At 46.3% G+C, this 16,334-nt stretch overlaps 3 protein-coding genes across 5 annotated transcripts; 1 reads left to right on the forward strand and 2 right to left on the reverse strand.

Moving 5' to 3' along the window:
- Window positions 1-1,903: 1,903 nt before the first annotated feature.
- On the reverse strand, window positions 1,904-6,684 carry NDUFS3 (NADH:ubiquinone oxidoreductase core subunit S3). The gene is made up of 6 exons (XM_040558039.1): window positions 6,555-6,684; window positions 5,583-5,680; window positions 5,174-5,323; window positions 3,847-3,972; window positions 3,321-3,440; window positions 1,904-2,153 (listed from the first exon to the last, which is right to left on the reverse strand). Exons 1-6 carry the CDS (start codon window positions 6,667-6,669, stop codon window positions 1,986-1,988), a joined length of 777 nt encoding a protein of 258 aa, XP_040413973.1. The 5' UTR covers window positions 6,670-6,684; the 3' UTR covers window positions 1,904-1,985.
- On the forward strand, window positions 6,538-14,040 carry KBTBD4 (kelch repeat and BTB domain containing 4). Of its 3 annotated transcripts, none has more exons than XM_040558035.1 (4): window positions 6,538-6,829; window positions 8,445-9,065; window positions 11,688-11,794; window positions 12,370-14,040. In XM_040558035.1, the coding sequence occupies exons 1-4, from the start codon at window positions 6,628-6,630 to the stop codon at window positions 13,228-13,230; spliced, it is 1,791 nt and encodes a 596-aa protein (XP_040413969.1). In that variant the 5' UTR covers window positions 6,538-6,627; the 3' UTR covers window positions 13,231-14,040. The 3 variants fall into 3 exon arrangements, with proteins under 3 accessions (XP_040413969.1, XP_040413970.1, XP_040413971.1); XM_040558036.1 differs by lacking the exon at window positions 6,538-6,829 and adding an exon at window positions 6,841-6,910 and having other exon boundaries at window positions 8,442-9,065; XM_040558037.1 differs by lacking the exon at window positions 6,538-6,829 and adding an exon at window positions 6,893-6,914.
- A 153-nt stretch (window positions 14,041-14,193) lies between these two features.
- Window positions 14,194-16,283, reverse strand: PTPMT1 (protein tyrosine phosphatase mitochondrial 1). Its single transcript, XM_040558040.1, has 4 exons — window positions 16,062-16,283; window positions 15,885-15,965; window positions 15,615-15,806; window positions 14,194-14,457 (listed from the first exon to the last, which is right to left on the reverse strand). Exons 1-4 carry the CDS (start codon window positions 16,266-16,268, stop codon window positions 14,317-14,319), a joined length of 621 nt encoding a protein of 206 aa, XP_040413974.1. The 5' UTR covers window positions 16,269-16,283; the 3' UTR covers window positions 14,194-14,316.
- Between the last annotated feature and the right edge of the window lie 51 nt (window positions 16,284-16,334).

The raw sequence follows: 16,334 nt of genomic DNA on the forward strand, positions 1-16,334 counted from the left end.
CCCGCTGGAGCCAATGCCTGTCCCCACAGGGCTGGCTGTTTTGGCTCCAGTACACCCATTCTTTCACAAAACTTGCATTTTATCTGACTTGACAGAGCACTGTGTCTAACCTTTCATGATGCTACGTCAATCAATTTCTCCCGCTATACAAGCATTATGTTTAAATTGTGTTTTCCTTCTGTTCCAGCCACCATCAGTCTTCTAACTTACCACACTGGGAAATACATATTTTTATTATACATGGACCATGAGTCCTGGCATGGTGCCTCATGCACCCTGGGATGGGTGAGGGAGAATGCGTGGTGGGGGGCAATGTGCTTGATAAAGAGTTTTCACAGTAACAGAAGTGGTGCCACAAACTTTTCTGTCTTGTGCAATGGGCATTCGCATGCAAGAAGAGCCTGTGCAACAGAAAACAGAACCAGCTGTGGAACATGTTGTGGGAATGACTAAAAGTACATTTCCTATTTAATCAACTAAATTAATAGCAGACCCTAAGGGGAGCTAGGAATCATTTAGAACCCCAAACTTCTACTGATTTCTTGTGTTCCTTTCTCCTTTCTTCTTCCCACAAGAGCTGTACTTTTTAAGGAAAGTGGCAAATGCTATCAGTTTTAACTAGAGAACGCTGTTCTGAGTCACATCCCAAACACTGCTGGCCATAGCAGCCTGAAGCAAATTAAGGGAAAAAAAAAAAAGAATTTAAGTCCATGCTTACAAGTCTAGGGTGAAAACAAACATGAAGCCTGATTCTTACCATCCGGTTCAGCTCTTTATTCTTGCAAACAGATCAGATTCTAGTCACAATGATTAACTGCCCTTTTTTTTTTCCCTTAACTGAATTTATTATTGTTCTATCTCTTTTTCTATCCCATACTCTGACCACCCCAGATTCTTTTTATTTAGTGATCCTACAATTTAAAAAGCCTTAAGTAGCACTGGGATGATTCAGGTAGTCTCTACAATTCTTCTGAATTATTTTGTAAATTTTCTTATACAACAGTTTTCAGATTTTAAATGAGGTCAGCTTTCAGATGCAGAACTGTGTTATGCATTTTTTGGACTAAGAACAAGGGACATTATTAATTGATGACTGCTGTAATGTAATCTCATTCAAACAGCTGGTGGGTGGACTGAAACTACAATATTTCTCCATTTTTTTTGGAGAGAGATGAGATTTTCCACCAGAGCAAAGATAGTGGTAATGCTATTATCTCATAGAGCTCAGAGTAATTGGAATAGTGACAAAAAGGCATACTCTTGTCTACGGCACAAGGGAGGGGAGAGGAAAGGAGATATTTTTGACTGCAGGAAAAAGCAGTCTGAAGAAGTTGGAGAAAGTAAAGACTGCTAAATCGTGAAGAAAAAGCTGGCACAAAGGAGTAGCATATAAGAGGTTACCTGCAACTCCTTCTGCCAGCAGAACAGACAGACCTAACTCCCAAAGAAACAATGCAGACATTTCCACAATCGATCTGGTGTGGATCCAGATACTTCTTGTGTTGTTCTACTAACAGCTGTTTTAGAACCATTTACAAAAGCTACGCGCGTTTTGCTACATTATGATGATCTTCCCATCTTGGAGCTGAGATACTGCTCCCCATTACTTAAGCTGCACAGCTGTTTCAGAAGTCTCCTGGAGTTTGCACTAGTGAGTGCTCAGGCTATGACTTATGTCTACAGGGGCAGCTAGCAGAAGCCGTGTATCTACAGCATCTCAGCCATAGGGAATGCCTGGACTCCATTCAATTTCCAAGCCAAAAAGATAAATCCAGTGTCTTACAGTTCAAAACAGTAGATAAACACCTACCAGTTGGACTATCAGGACTGCAAATTAGCATCCCTCATCTTGTGCTTTTCATCTAGTTTGAAAACAACATTATTCATGTAACCATGACAGACATGAATCTCACATCAATTTTTATTATTATAAATACTATGTTCGAACAGAAAGGATAGTGCTATGCACCTGCTCCATTCTGATGTTATTTTGCATCTTCTTTCTTGGCTCCTGCTTCTATTTTCAGGGGTTCTGGAGCTGCACGATAGGCAGGAAATGTCTCCCAAGGACTATTCAGATCAAACTTGCGAAATTCCTGAGATAGCTCCACAGGTTCTGCCACTACCCGTTTCACTTCATCATCATACCGCACCTAGAACAGTGCAAAGGACACAGGCCGGTCATTTTCACACAGCCCACATGCGCCCTCCATTATTGGATGTACACACTAACGACCCAGGCCACCCTCAAGTATAAGTAACCCCAGTTCTTATGCCATGGATAGGGCTTGGGTCTCTGCCACAGCTTCAGTGCTCCTCATTCTTGAACAAGAGCCCTCCAGATGCCACCAAGACCTCTGTACTCTCCAAAAACTCCTCCCTTTCGCTACCATGCACCCCACATGTCCTGGCTAACCAACCTGAATTAGGAGTGCCCAGCCTACAGTCCACATGAAGTCTACTCGGAATAACAGATTTAGTTTGTCATATGACAAAGGAAGTTCTCCTGAGTCACTGCGACAAGGTGGTCCATCCACCTGGCAGAGCTGGGGACTACTCTCATGTATATTTATAAATGCCCATTATGACAGCTTGTTTGGTTGTTTTGCTTCTTAGCATAACATTCAGAACATAGGTGAAGGGTAGTTGAGTACCAGATAGGCTTGATTTACCCTCATTGTGTCAGTTCCAATCTCCAAACCTGTTGCCTAGTCCTTGCTTACAGGATTCCACAATTTCTATTTTCTTAAAACCCTCTGTTGCCTACAGAACTTCATTGTCTTCTCCTGAGATTTAGCTCAGTCTTAGAACTACACCAAATATGAATGCTTCTGCAAGGCAGTCATTTGAAACTAGGCAGATACCAAATACACTCATTTCACATGTGGTTTACCACACAGAGGTAAACATTTGATAAACGACAAGTCAGTTCAACTAGAGTTTTGTAATCTGGGCCTACAAAAACTCCACAAAGTAGAATTCCAACTGCATAAAGATCAGTCATTCATTCCAATGGAAATCTCCAGTTTTGCAGTGGAAAGTTTAACGTTTCAAATGAAAAACAAAAAGCAGAAGCACTTTCTCTGCCATTGGCACACGTCACATGAAATTTGCTCAGTGTTGCTGGCCTTAGGCTGCCTTATTATAGATAATACTTTGTGATGACTTGAAATGCTGGAGATGCATACTCGCTGGAATACACACAAGTGAAACGTCTTTAGACCCCTTTTAGGACTACAAAGCATTCACATCTCCGTACTGAAACTCAGAAAAGAGTATTACAGGCATTTGATCACTTTAGACACAAGTGTATCTCCTACCTCCACATAGCCAGAGAGCGGGAAGTCCTTCCGGAAAGGATGGCCTTCAAACCCATAGTCTGTGAGGATTCGCCTTAGATCAGGGTGGTTGGCAAAGAAAACACCATACATGTCCCAAACCTAAACGAAAGGGAGCCTAGTAAGTTGAATTAGATAGTCTTATCTCCATATCAACCTTTCTAGCACCTCCATGCTTCCCCACCTCATACGGAAAGGCCACTCCATCCAAGAAAACAAAGGTGTCCTTCTAACACACTGCTAGAGGTAAGGCTCCTCTTACTTTGAAAAAAGTCCCCTTTGTGTATTATGTCCACAGAATTTCAGTTCCATGCCCAGCTTTGTGCAGTGCCAGTGTTCCATGCAGGAATTAATTTAAAAGCAAATTAAACAGTGTTTTTCTCCTGTTCGGAAAAGACAGCCAGTGAAACACCTCCCCCTTTCTCAGGGCCTTAGATAATGATATTATTTTTAGGAAAATGCAGCCCCACTCAACAGAGACTCTGCTCCCAAGTAAAATGGCACTCACCTCTCTTTCATACCAGTTTGCTGCCTTGTGCACAGACACTGCTGAATCGATAGGTGTCAGCTCATCAGTGTATGTCTTCACACGGATCCGACTGTTGAACCGCAGAGACAGGAGATTGTAAACAATCTGCAGTAGGATAAAAGAAGACATTGGCCATGTATGGACTTTAGAGATCTCTTCACGGTACGGTACTGGCTGAGCAAAGATGTATGAAGCCTATTTCAAATATTCCTTCTCAGCAAAGTCACATGCAGCACCTAAGAGCTGGGCATAAAAAGTCACCTTAACTGAGGCTCCGATAGTTTTTCTCTTTCTTAATTCAAGAGTAACAAAAAGGATGTGTGATGTAGAAAACATCACTGATGAGGAGTTGAAATAAAGCGGAACACTAAATCTTAAAAAAGAATACTGATGGAATGAAGACACATGACAATAGTGTGTCGTAAAGAAAATGACTACAGATTACCCCCAGTATCCAGTGACCGTGTTGGTAAGTGATTTGATACCACAAGATAAACCAACGGGGGAAACAAGCTACTTTTCATAATCTTTCTAACTTGCTGGGAACAAAACCAGTTCACTTCTTATGTCAGAAAGATGATCTGCCCAAATTGGACAAGGAAAGGAGGACATCTCTTCATCAGTAAGGTTGCCTAAACCATAGTCAGCCTCCTGCAGCTTGTGATGCCCAGATATTTTCTTCTGTTATCTTACAGACTTTCCTAGGCTAAACTACAACAAGGTCTTTGCAATCATACTGTGAAAAAGGCTTCCTAATAGTAGGTGAGAAGACAATACACTGAGTGTCTAATCTCCTTCAAATAGGTCCTGACTTTCAGAAGATGTTTTTAAAACTACTAAAGTTTTTTCTTTTTTAAAAGAGGAAAATTGTTAAGGAGAAAATCGGTGGAATTTAAAGAAAAACATGACTGTTTGTGTCCACAGCAGCTGACAGACCTAGGTGGAAGAAGGAAGAGCACCAGTTCCTACATGGCCAGAAAAAAAGTCTCTAGACACTTTAATAAAATCAAAGCAAAACAAACAATCAAACAAAAAGAATAATAATAAAAAAAATTCAACAACCACCTCCCTCCAGGGGGAGGGAGGAGGAAGACTTTCAGCAGAACACAAAAGGAAAGCTAGGAACCCATGCAGTATTAGTTCTGCTACTGCTTCCAGGATCAACAGGTTAAACAAACCCAGCACTTCAGAGTGGATTTTTTTTTGACTGTCAGAAAGCAAAAAATGCAATCAGAGCTGCAACAGCATCCACAGCCATCAGCAGGTGTGAAGCTCTCCAAGTCTGGCACCTGTGAGCGGTTCTTACCTCAAAGCGGTACTGCCGAGATGGGACATCAACAGCAGTCAAGTCAGCCAAGGATTTGAACTGGGCATTAGTGTGATCCCGAAGGAAGGTCAGAACTGGAATAATCCCATCTGGATGGATCAAAAGCTCCAGCTCATTGAAGCAGGTCACCTGATGAAAACAAGAGAAAGGGAACTAGCACTGACAGTAACAGGACTGAATGATGCACTGAATCCAGCAGGACACATATACAAAGGAAGTATATGGTACAGCAGACATGATGACATCAGAGAAAGGGGCTCAATAATAGCCCTAATTTTCACGTAATTCTGACAATCTTTCTTCCTCATAACAACATCTTATAAAAAACTAGTGAGTTTATGGGTTGCAGTCACCTCCCAGCATGAACAATTTCTTAAACAGCACTTACCTGTGCTTGCTGGACATACTTGGGCAGGATCTCTGCCACGTATTCCCCAAACGCACAGAGCTGCTTCTGTTCTACTTCATTTTTGGGTCTGACAGTAGCTAAAGAGAGCAACAGGAAAAGCAGTAACTCCCATCCCTTGCTTAAAAATCCCTTTAATCATTCTGTCTCTCAGTAACTTCTGCAGAAGGCAGGAGGATTCAAGTAACCCACAAAGCTTTCTTCTGGTAAATCCAAAGCTAAACAAACCATACGTGCATAGGGGAACAGAGGGCATGTCACAGAGACTGGCCTATAGCTACACCTGGAGAACAGGAGGCAGAGGGGAGACCTTGTCATCTCTACAAGTACCTGAAAGGAGCTTGTGGAGAGGAGGGTGTCAAGCCTCTTTCCTCAGGTGATAACTGATAGGACGCAGGGAAATGGCCTCAAGTTGCCCCAGGGGAGGTTTAGATGGGATATCAGGAAGCATTTCTCTGCAGAAAGGGTGGGCAGGCGTTGGAACAGGGCGCCCAGGGACGTGGAGCCCCTGTCCTTGGAGGTATTAAGCGAGGTGTGGATGTGGTGGTGCTCGGGGACATGGTTTGGCAGTGGGACTCGGCAGGTCATCTAATGACTTGGTGATCCTAAAAGTCGTTTCCAACCTAGATATCCTGACAGAAACCTGGATGAGGACATTTACATCTGTGCTACCCAGAAACTTTTGCCCGCCGTGCAAATACAGCAGAAGGAACACCCCAGCGGAACGACGGAGAGGAAAACAAGATGGAAGAGAGGGGCTACCACGGCCGGGTGACTGAATTCACACGCTGCCAACGCCGCTCAGCCTGGACCCAGAACGGCTCCGGTTTTCCACACAACACAACCGGGTTTTTCGCCAGCACCGGGTCCCCGACCGGGGGCTGAGGCAGGCGACCCCTCACCCCCCTCCCGGTGCTCAGACCCCGCCGGGCCGCCCCCCGCCCGCTGACTTACGGCGAGTCTCCGCGGCGGAGCCCCCCGCCGGCCGCGCCTGCCCCGCCGCCACCGGGGCCGCGGCGACCCGCGGATGGCAGCGCCGCGCCAGTCCCCGCAACGCCGCCGCCAACATCGCCGCAGCACGGCCGGGCAAGGGCACGGCCCGGAAGAGGAAGGCGCCGCCGCCACCGCCTCCTCCCTGCTCTCCCCGCCCCGGTGCGGCCGCTCCCCGGGCGCTTCCGGGTCGGTCGGCGGCCGGGAAGCGGCGAGTGCCCGGCGGCGCCTGGCGCAGGGTGAGGGGCGCGGGGGAGCCGCTGGGGCACCCCGGGGCGGCGGCGGGAGGCCTCGGGGCGGCGGCATGAAGGGAGGCGCCGCCAGGTGGGTGCCGCGCCGGGGGGGGCGGCGGGGCGCCCCAGGTCGGTTCGGCCTCCGGGGCCCGGCTGGGAGCTGCAGGGGCTTTCGTTACAGCGGGAGCCGGGCTGCAGGACGGAAAACGGCGCTGGTGTGTGCTGGGCTAACCGCGGCTCCCCGGCCTCGTACACCCGGGTGTGAGGCGCTGGCACAGGCTGTGGGTGCCCGTCCCTGGGGGTGCTGAGGACCCGGTTAGGTGAGGCCCTGAGCAGCCTGGTGTGGGTGGAGGGGTCCCTGCCTGCGACAGGGGTTGGAATTGGGTGGTCCTTAAGGTCCCCTCCAACCCGAGCCATTTTATGAACTGCTGTAGGACGCTGCTAGCAGAGCTGCTGCACAACGCTGCGGGTATAACTGAGGCAGGGAGGGGGTGGACTTGCTCAGCCCATTGCGTGTAGACACTGCTTCCAGTGAACACAACTCGATTGAAGAAATTAGGAGCTCTCCTGTACCACACAGAGCTGTTGTAAGAAAATGCCCTTTTGGCAAAATGAAGTGTGGGAGAGTAACTAGCAGCCTCTTGGAGAAAAGTCTTGTCTTTAGGTAAACACTCCACTGGAAATCGTGTTCAGTAATAACTGAAGGAATTTCTTGTTTTAGTCACCAGGGTGCATAGTTGAGAAGCTGTTAAGAAACTATTTCTACTAGGTGTAGAAACAGGTTTAGAGGGAACGCAAATGGGCATCTATTTGCTTTTAATGCTGTTGAGCCATGTTAAGGGAAAGTTCTTTCCTACAGCAGAAGCTTTTTTTGACACAGAAACTGCTTGGAGCATTGCATGTAATCTCTGTTACCTACTAAAAGAAATGCAGCAAAATGAGTTATCCTTGCCACTTTGGGGAAATGTTGGCTAACAGCATCTAGCATGTTGTTTTGCATGCTGAAGACGTCTGGCACATTAGCAAGCTGAGTATGACCATGAGTTACCTCACTTAGTTTGGTTGAAGAGCTGGCAGTTATGTCCGGCGGGCTTTTTGATAAAAACAAACCCACCTGACTTGGTAGCACTCCAAAAATTCATCACTTCACTTTTGCATGGTAATTAACCCCTATTAATGACATGAGCTGCTGCCTGTGCTTGTTGTGGTATGATATTCTAACCCTTTTTTTCTTTTATCTAGCCCAACTAAGGTACTGTCACTTTCTCTTGGCGTTGCCAGTTTCCTAGGGTGGTTGCTGGACTTTCCACTTGAATAACTGTTGCTGCATTTCTTTGTGTCAGTGAAATGAGTTGTGAAAAGATATGCAAATCTTGCAATTCTGATGGGATGCAATGCTCACTGTACTGGAAGTTTTGTATATATTATAATCTTAATCATGCCAACTTCTAATTTGTTTGAGGTTCTGAAACTCAAGCAGAAGTGTCTGGCTGTGCTATTTATATTCAGTCTGAAATATGCTGGCCTCTTACCAATATGCTTGATTTTTCCCTGTATCCTGAAGCACTGCGTAATCGTGTTGGTGGGGGGAGAAAGCCTTATAATCATTGTGGTTTTACAGATTGCTGGAGGTCTGATCTGTGCAGCACCATGGACTCGTCAGAAGAGACTGGAGGCTCCTCTGCAGAAGAGAACTACTTTGTGAACTACACCTTCACTGACCGCTCCCACTCGGGCCGCGTGGCCCAGGGAATTATGAAGCTCTGCTTGGAGGATGAGCTCTTTGCTGATGTTACGATATCAGTGGAAGGCAAAGAATTCCAGCTGCACCGTTTGGTCCTCTCAGCTCAGAGTTGCTTTTTTCGTTCCATGTTCACTTCCAACCTAAAGGAAGCCCACAACCGGGTGATTGAGCTGCAGGATGTCAGCGAGAGTGTCTTTCAGCTCCTTGTGGACTATATTTACCATGGGACTGTAAAGCTGAGGGCAGAAGAGTTGCAGGAAACCTATGAAGTGGCAGACATGTATCAGCTGACTGCCCTTTTTGAGGAATGCTCCCGTTTTCTGGCTCGTACGGTGCAGGTCAGGAACTGTCTGCAGGTCATGTGGCTGGCAGATCAACACAGTGACATGGAGCTCTACACAGCTGCCAAACACTGTGCAAAGTCACATTTATCTCAGTTGCAAGACACAGAAGAGTTCCTACACCTACCTCTCCGCCTACTGACAGATATCCTTACAGGTAAGGAGTTTTTGAGGCTAGCCGTGTTGTGGATCTGGGAAGAGACTTTCAGCCTGAGACTCTAGCAGGGATTGATCAAAACAGATGGAAAGATGCAAGCTTTCACAGTCACTGTCTATTCAGAGGCTTAGCTAAGCAAGGCAAAACATTCTGGATAACTTAATTAGAAAAAACATAACACCACAACACCATAAATTGTTAGTGGACATGCTATAGAACTGTCAGGATCTATGGTATAGAAAATGGAGATAGAGGATGCAGGTAATTCCCAGCAGTTCCTGAGTCAACAGATTGGAAATAGTACATTTTTTTTTAACGTAACTTAATAACTTTAAACAATTTTTGTTTGCATTAAAAGTAAAACAAAGAAGCGTTTCCATAATGAACACCTTAAGAACATCTTTTTCTTCTATTGTAATTCTTAATCATTTAACATTGTAATGCAATGACTCAACATTTGTAAGAAGTCTTGAGCACAGGCTACCTTTCTAGACTATGTTAGTGTTATTAACAGTTTTATATAATTGTTAGGATTATTTAGGCTAGGCAGTCAGCTGACTGAAATAGAAGCAGTGTAACATCTTGGGTAATACAGTAATTACTCTTAATGTAAAGGTAATAGTCTTCCATGGTGATGGATGCAATGACTTAGTGTTGTGAAGGATGTGTCAACATATTAACAACTTGCTTCGTCTGACACCACTGCTTAAAGATTCTCTGCTGCCCTCATACACAGGCAGCGCTATAAAACCTCTTCATGATGCCTCAGTCACAACTCCATTTTTGCACGTTTGTATATCTTTGCTAGAGGAAGCAAGAACGTAGAAGAAGCTCATACATTCCAATGTGCTGGACTCGAGACCAGAGGGACTCCCCCTTCCTTGCTTTAATTAAAAATCATTCTGTGAACAAGTAAATTGCTATAGTTTGTGTGTCAGTGGTTTATATGCTGTTACAGTAATAAACCAGCTGGAACTGTCTTCCTTGGAATACTGGCAAATCTCCCCGTAAGACCTAAAGTATCCTCTAAAGTTGAGGTTATGTGTTTGGGAGTCTTTACAGATATTCAATTGCAATATTTCTTTTGCAACTAAAGAAATTCACAGTCAAAAACCTATTGAGAATATGTACTGATAGCTCCAGAAAACATGATAAAACTAGGGTAGCTTTGATAACTATGCCTAGCTAAAATTGTTAAACTAAGTTGTGACTTCATTAAAACACAAAAATGATTAAATAAGGGGTGACTTACCTCTATAGCTTTAACTCTTCCTCATTGTGATTTCATGCAGTAATCATAGTTTCAGGACTTTGGCCTTCAGTGTTTGTGGTCCTTAATTAAAGTAATTGCTTAAGAATTTTTTTCCATGCATCATCTATTTCCATAAATAGAATCATGTTACTCAATATATATGGCGAAACTTGGTCCATGAAAATGGATTAAGAGCTGAAATACACTCCTACTGCTTGTAGGGAAAATCTTTTTGCAAGTGCTGCTTCTTTGTTTAGTTAATGGACAATTAAATAGAGGAAGCTATTAGTGGTAAGGATTAAAATAAACTTCATGAACATGGTAATTTATTAAGCTTACCTTCTGTTGCGCCCTGGGACCCATTTCAAAATCAAAGTTTTTCCATTTAACCACTACATCTGATAAACAGCTTATGGAAATCCATTTTACTATTGAACAGATTCAAAATACCAGCTTTCTCTCCCTTCCCCTCCCACCACCCTTTCCTCCTTCCTTCCAGTATGGAGAAAAGGGTCAGAATTTGTCAGATGCCTTCAGCATCACTGAATTCAGGGTTTGTTGGACTACAAAATCTTTTTAAACCTTTTAAAGGGAGAACCTTTTTAAAGGGAAGCCTGTCAATGAATACAGGCATAATTGCTGGTGTTAGGGCAACTAGCCAACTTTCAAACTGGAAGGAAACACTTAAAGTCTTCTAGGTAGTGTGCTGCTGCTGCAATAGTTTATGGCATAGCTAAAACTTCCAGTTATGCCTGGAAACAAATCGAAATCTGATGCAGTCTGTTAAGTTTCCTACTGTCACACTACTAAAGAAAGCTGTAGTAGCTCACAGGGGATTTCCAAATATTGACAGGATAGCAGCAACACAGATGTTCAGTCTTGAGGGTCAGCTGTCTGACAGTGCTCAGAGAAGAACAATTTCTGCAGATGACCTTTGCTAGATGAGTTTCTAGGACTAGCCAATGAGCCAAGAAATGCAACTGCTGAAATTTTCATTTTCAAATAAGAGAACCTAATCTACCTAAATGCTTAATTGTGTTACTATTTTTTTTTTATCATCTCAAAGCATGTAAGGTCTCTTCCCTGCCCTCTTTCTCTTTGACATAGCTTCCTTTGTTGAAAGTCATCCAAAATGCTTTAAATCTGACAGCTCTGTCTTCTGATATTTAACCAAGCAAATTGCATGTAGATGCCTGGCTGGCAGTGCTGATCATGCTTGCCAAAATCTATAAACCTTTGGATCTTTTCTTCCTCCTCTACAGGGTATGGTTTGTGGCAGGAGGGGGTGAGGGAGTTGCAGGAAAGGATGTTCCTAGGTACACACACTTATGTCTAGATACCATAAATTTCTTTCTGTCCCCAAACCGCAGATGGCGTTCCGTGTTCTCAGAATCCGACGGCTGCCATAGAAACCTGGATCAACTTCAACAAGGAGGAGCGAGCAGGCTTTTCAGAGACACTGCGATCAAGTCTGAAGGTATAAAAAGACCTTCTGTTCCAGGCTGGTGTAGCACTTGCTGGTTTTGCGCTTCCCAAGGCAGGGTATATTCTGCTTGCAGGTGTGACTTGAAAGTCGCAAAACACAAATGCCATTGCAATTCACAATGTTTGCACGAGGAATACTTTCATTGTTATAAATAGCAACCCCATTGACAGCTTTTTTAATTTTAACCTGAGGTTGTTTTTTTAGCGATTAGGGCAATGCCACAAATAACGCATTTCCCCAGATACTGTTATCTGAGAGACCATTCAGAAATCTTATTTTCGCATTCCCCTTTTAGTAAGTACTCTATCAGTGATGTGGCCAACCCTTAACTAAACTGCAGTCACTCGGATTCCAATGAAGTCTATTGCTGCTTTGCTGTCAGATACGAGTGGTGTCTTGAAAAGGCTCTGAATGCTGTAGGGTAACAAGGCTTGGGAAGCAGAATGCATGCCTCACACTCACGGGTGGGTCCTGAAATGCTGAAAAGATTCTGTCTCGGGCATCACTGACATTTGTGTGAGCAGACCTAATTCTGGTAAGTTTGACAAGCTCCTTCTTTCTTTCAGGTGATTGGGGAAAATGTTCACATCTACCTGATTGGAAAGGAGTCATCACGTACACATTCACTCGCTGTCTCTCTGCATTGTGCTGATGATGACTCCATCAGTGTGAGTGGCCAGAACAGCCTGTGTCACCAGATCACCGCAGCCTGCAAGCATGGTAGTGACCTGTATGTTGTTGGTGGCTCTATTCCACGACGCATGTGGAAATGCAACAACGCGACCATAGACTGGGAGTGGTGCGCGCCTCTGCCCCGTGACAGGCTCCAACACACACTCGTCTCTGTACCAAGCAAGGATGCAATATATTCCCTTGGGGGGAAGACTCTGCAGGACACTCTCTCTAACGCTGTCATATATTACAGAGTACGAGACAATGTCTGGACAGAGACCAGCCAGTTGGAAGTGGCTGTCTCAGGGGCTGCAGGTGTAAACCTTAATGGTGTCATTTACCTGCTGGGCGGGGAGGAAAATGACCTGGACTTCTTCACCAAGCCCTCTCGGCTTATTCAGTGCTACGATACCAACACAGAGAAATGCCACGTGAAGCCATACGTACTGCCTTTTGCAGGGCGCATGCACGCTGCCGTACACAAGGATGTGGTGTTCATTGTGGCTGAGGGGGATTCACTGCTGTGCTATAATCCCCTGCTGGATAGCTTCACCCGGCTGTGCCTGCCAGACGCCTGGAGCTCAGTACCATCCCTCTGGAAGATTGCCAGCTGCAATGGCAGCATCTATGTTTTTCGAGACCGCTATAAAAAGGGCGATGCAAATACTTTTAAACTCAATCCAGCCACCTCTGTTGTAACAGTCACAAGTGGCATCAAAGTGCTGCTCACTAATCTGCAGTTTGTCCTGGCCTAAAGGGGGAAAAACAGGCCCAGTGGTAGAAAAGGCAGCAACGGTGTTGTGCTGTGCAGCTCAGAGGCACTCAACCACCCTCAGCACCAGTCCCAATAATTATGAGTTCACAACATCCAGTAAAGAGCCCATCCTCTACACCTGTGCAGAAGAAGTACAGGCTTTCTAGCTGTGGGCCTGTCCTTTTCCGGGACTTCACTATTGAAGTTGAACTGATGCATCTTAGATTTCAGATGGACTAAATGCTATTACTGTGATCCCTTGATGATAAGCTGCTTGTGTTTGAGGCCCAAACTGCAGCAAGTGGCTTTTTTAGCCTGGAACCCATCCACCAATAACAAATCCTATAGCATATGGACGACATCCTCCTTGGCACAGACTGCTAGTTTTAACTGCCCGGGAGATTGTGGGTTGCTGCCATTGTCAGTCACAAAGAGATGTGCACTGTCTGTCCTCCAGGGATGTCCCCATTTAAACGTTCCTGTGTCCCTATTCCAGAAGGAGATGCTGGCAGAAATACTTGCAGCAGACAGATTCCAGAGCTGACCCCAAGACCCTGAGTAGGTTGCATTATTCAGCACTTCTAGAGGAGTGGTAACAAACTGGGAATCTGCTTACTGCTCTATCATCACCTAGCATAAAGAGGGAGACCATTTTTATGAGCATTGGCTTCCTTTACTGTACAGGGAATCCCTGCCTGTAATCATAGCATAGTGTTGGTGACAGATGGAACTAAGACCACTTCCTGCTACCCCTCTGTTGGCACTGTAACCCTTTGGGTAAGGATCTGAATAAAGTCTCTGCTGAGACAGAGTTTTCTTTTCTTTTGCTGCAACTATTTTAGAGCCTTCTGTGGATTGCAGTTCAGCTCAGTGCTAATGCTGTGCATGGGAGAGATCTATGGGGCTCCCAGAGAAAAGACTAGTTGTAAGAGAGAATGCTATAACGAAACAGCCCAAACTCCCCTTTACCGTAATTTATGTAAAAGTTTCTTTATTGATGGTCAGGAAGTACAGCACTTAAGTCTTCGTTAGTTCGTTAAGGCCTAAGTTTTCTTTAAAGAAGAAAAGACTGAGATTTTGATAGTTCTTACTGACCCTCTGCAGTTGTCCCAGCAATCATGTTCCTGTGAAATGTCTCCAGGACCTGGACTTGTTTACGCCGAATGAGGATGTGGGGACGGATCTTGGCAATAGCCTCTATTGCTTCCTGGGGGGTCCAGTGATGCAGCTGAAAAGGCAAAAACCCTGCAAGTGAAAATCCATTCCACCCCTGCACCACTTAATGAAGCCTTTCTAGTTGCTACAGGCAATGTTAGCATTGTTAGAGAACCTGCTCCTTTGTCCCTTCTGTTTACTTCATCTTCCTCAAGAGGGCCTGAGTGTCAATACAAGTCCATGAAGTGAGTTCCTCACTTAAAGAGGGATGGTTGCTGCCTCAGACCTTGGTTTTCTACCTCACTCATGCTTCCTTCATGTTGTGAAGTTTCCTGTCCTAGTCCCACCAGACCAGAGAAAAAGGGCAGTTTTTTTTAATTAAAACTTTAGTAGTACCTCCATTGTGCTTCAGCACTTAGAGCGTCGTTATGGAAAGGCCTCCCAGGGAGTGCCGAACAACACCAGCAGTAGGATCCCCAAGTGGGATTTCGTTTTCAGTGCTGGTTTACCTAGTTGGCTCTGTAGTGGAACTCAGAAAGCCAAAGCTACTTTTCTTGATACTGAATTGTATTTACCAAAAAGCACAGAGCGGCTCGTCATTTCAGATAACCATGAAGTCTAAACAACAAAAACTGAGGTTTATGTGCTCAGTGAACCTATCGTCACACGCAGTTTGTTATTCCATCTCAATCTGTTCTGTCCTAGAATGAATTAAGGATCTCAGAATCATTCTAAACGGGTTCAGAACTTGCTGTATTAATGGCCCAGGAGACCAAACGGCTTCTTGAAGTCTGACTAATCTGCCAGAACCAGCCACAGGTACCATCAGGCCATGTTTCAAAGCTCTGTCACAACAGCAGTTTCTCCTTCCCATAGGATCAGAACATCTTTCCCAGTACTTCTGCTAACAGCTTTTAAATGTCATAAGTGCAGGTGAATGAGGTGTACAAAGATAAAGTAGATTAGCAAAGAAAGCTTAGACCGCTGTTCAGTGAACGTAAGCTTCACTTGTTGATTTATCTTGTGTTTGCCAGGTTCCACGAAGCAGGGAGCAATGTGAGCTTGGGGCATCTCTCTTGAAATGTGTGTCCAGCCCAAACCCCGTACAATAACGGGATGGCAACGCACCTGTACACGCTCAGGGCTCTTGAGCAAAACCACGCTGTAGAGGCTGGCCGTGCGTGCCCAGGCTATGAAAACAAACCCCGTTTGCTACAGAACCCTTCTTACCTGGATGAGATACGCTGCCACCATGGTGGCGCTGCGGGAGCGCCCGGCCTTGCAGTGCACGTAGACGCTGTTACCGCGCTCGCGGTGCCTCAGCAGGAACTCGACGCCCTTGTGCAGGTGCTCCAGGCTGGGCGCTCCGGTCAGGTCCACGGTGCTGAGCCGCAGCTGCTCGACTCCCAGCGCCTCCCATTCCTGTCAGAGACAGCCCCTCCGAGCGCTTAACTCCCTTTTATTCCTTCAGAGGGCGAGCCCGGCCCCCGCGGGGCTCACCTGGGCGGAGCAGCACAGGTAGCGGGTCTCGTACTCCTCGTTGAGCGTCAGCACGGCGCGCACGTTCTCCTCAGCCACCAGCTGCGGGCGCACACACACGGCCCCGTCAGGCCCCGTCAGGCCCCGGCTCCGGCCCCGGCTCCAGCCCCAGCCCCCCCCCGGCCCCCCCTCACCCACCGAGCGGCTGCGGCCCCTGAGCGGCAGCGCCCCGAGCAGCACGGCGCGGTCGATGCGGTGCAGCCAGGGGCGGCGCGCGGCGGGCAGGGCGGCGCGCAGGGCGGTGTAGCACAGCGTCGGGTAGAACAGCGCCCGCGCCGCCACCCCCCCCATCGCCGCCGCCGCCGCCGCCGCCGCCGGGCGAGCGCACCGCGGCCCGCAGCGCATGTTGGGGGGGGGGGGCCGGGGAAGGCAGGCTGTGAGAGGCGGGGCTCCGCCGCGTCCCTGCCCGCC

This window comes from Cygnus olor, chromosome 5 (genome assembly GCF_009769625.2).
Source record: "Cygnus olor isolate bCygOlo1 chromosome 5, bCygOlo1.pri.v2, whole genome shotgun sequence".
In the NCBI taxonomy this organism is placed as follows: Eukaryota; Metazoa; Chordata; class Aves; order Anseriformes; family Anatidae; genus Cygnus; species Cygnus olor.

Coding starts and splice junctions, on each gene's coding strand:
- KBTBD4 (XM_040558035.1), top strand. CDS start 6,628: ATGGCAGCGCCGCGCCAGTCCCCGCAACGCCGCCGCCAACATCGCCGC. Junction 6,830..8,444: donor CCGGCGGCGCCTGGCGCAGG/GTGAGGGGCGCG, acceptor GTGGTTTTACAG/ATTGCTGGAGGTCTGATCTG. Junction 11,795..12,369: donor CACTGCGATCAAGTCTGAAG/GTATAAAAAGAC, acceptor TCTTTCTTTCAG/GTGATTGGGGAAAATGTTCA.
- NDUFS3 (XM_040558039.1), bottom strand. CDS start 6,669: ATGTTGGCGGCGGCGTTGCGGGGACTGGCGCGGCGCTGCCATCCGCGG. Junction 5,324..5,582: donor AGTATGTCCAGCAAGCACAG/GTAAGTGCTGTT, acceptor TGTTTTCATCAG/GTGACCTGCTTCAATGAGCT. Junction 3,441..3,846: donor CAAACTGGTATGAAAGAGAG/GTGAGTGCCATT, acceptor CCTTTCGTTTAG/GTTTGGGACATGTATGGTGT.
- PTPMT1 (XM_040558040.1), bottom strand. CDS start 16,268: ATGCGCTGCGGGCCGCGGTGCGCTCGCCCGGCGGCGGCGGCGGCGGCG. Junction 15,966..16,061: donor TCAGGGGCCGCAGCCGCTCG/GTGGGTGAGGGG, acceptor GTGCGCCCGCAG/CTGGTGGCTGAGGAGAACGT. Junction 14,458..15,614: donor TGGCAGCGTATCTCATCCAG/GTAAGAAGGGTT, acceptor TTGCCTTTTCAG/CTGCATCACTGGACCCCCCA.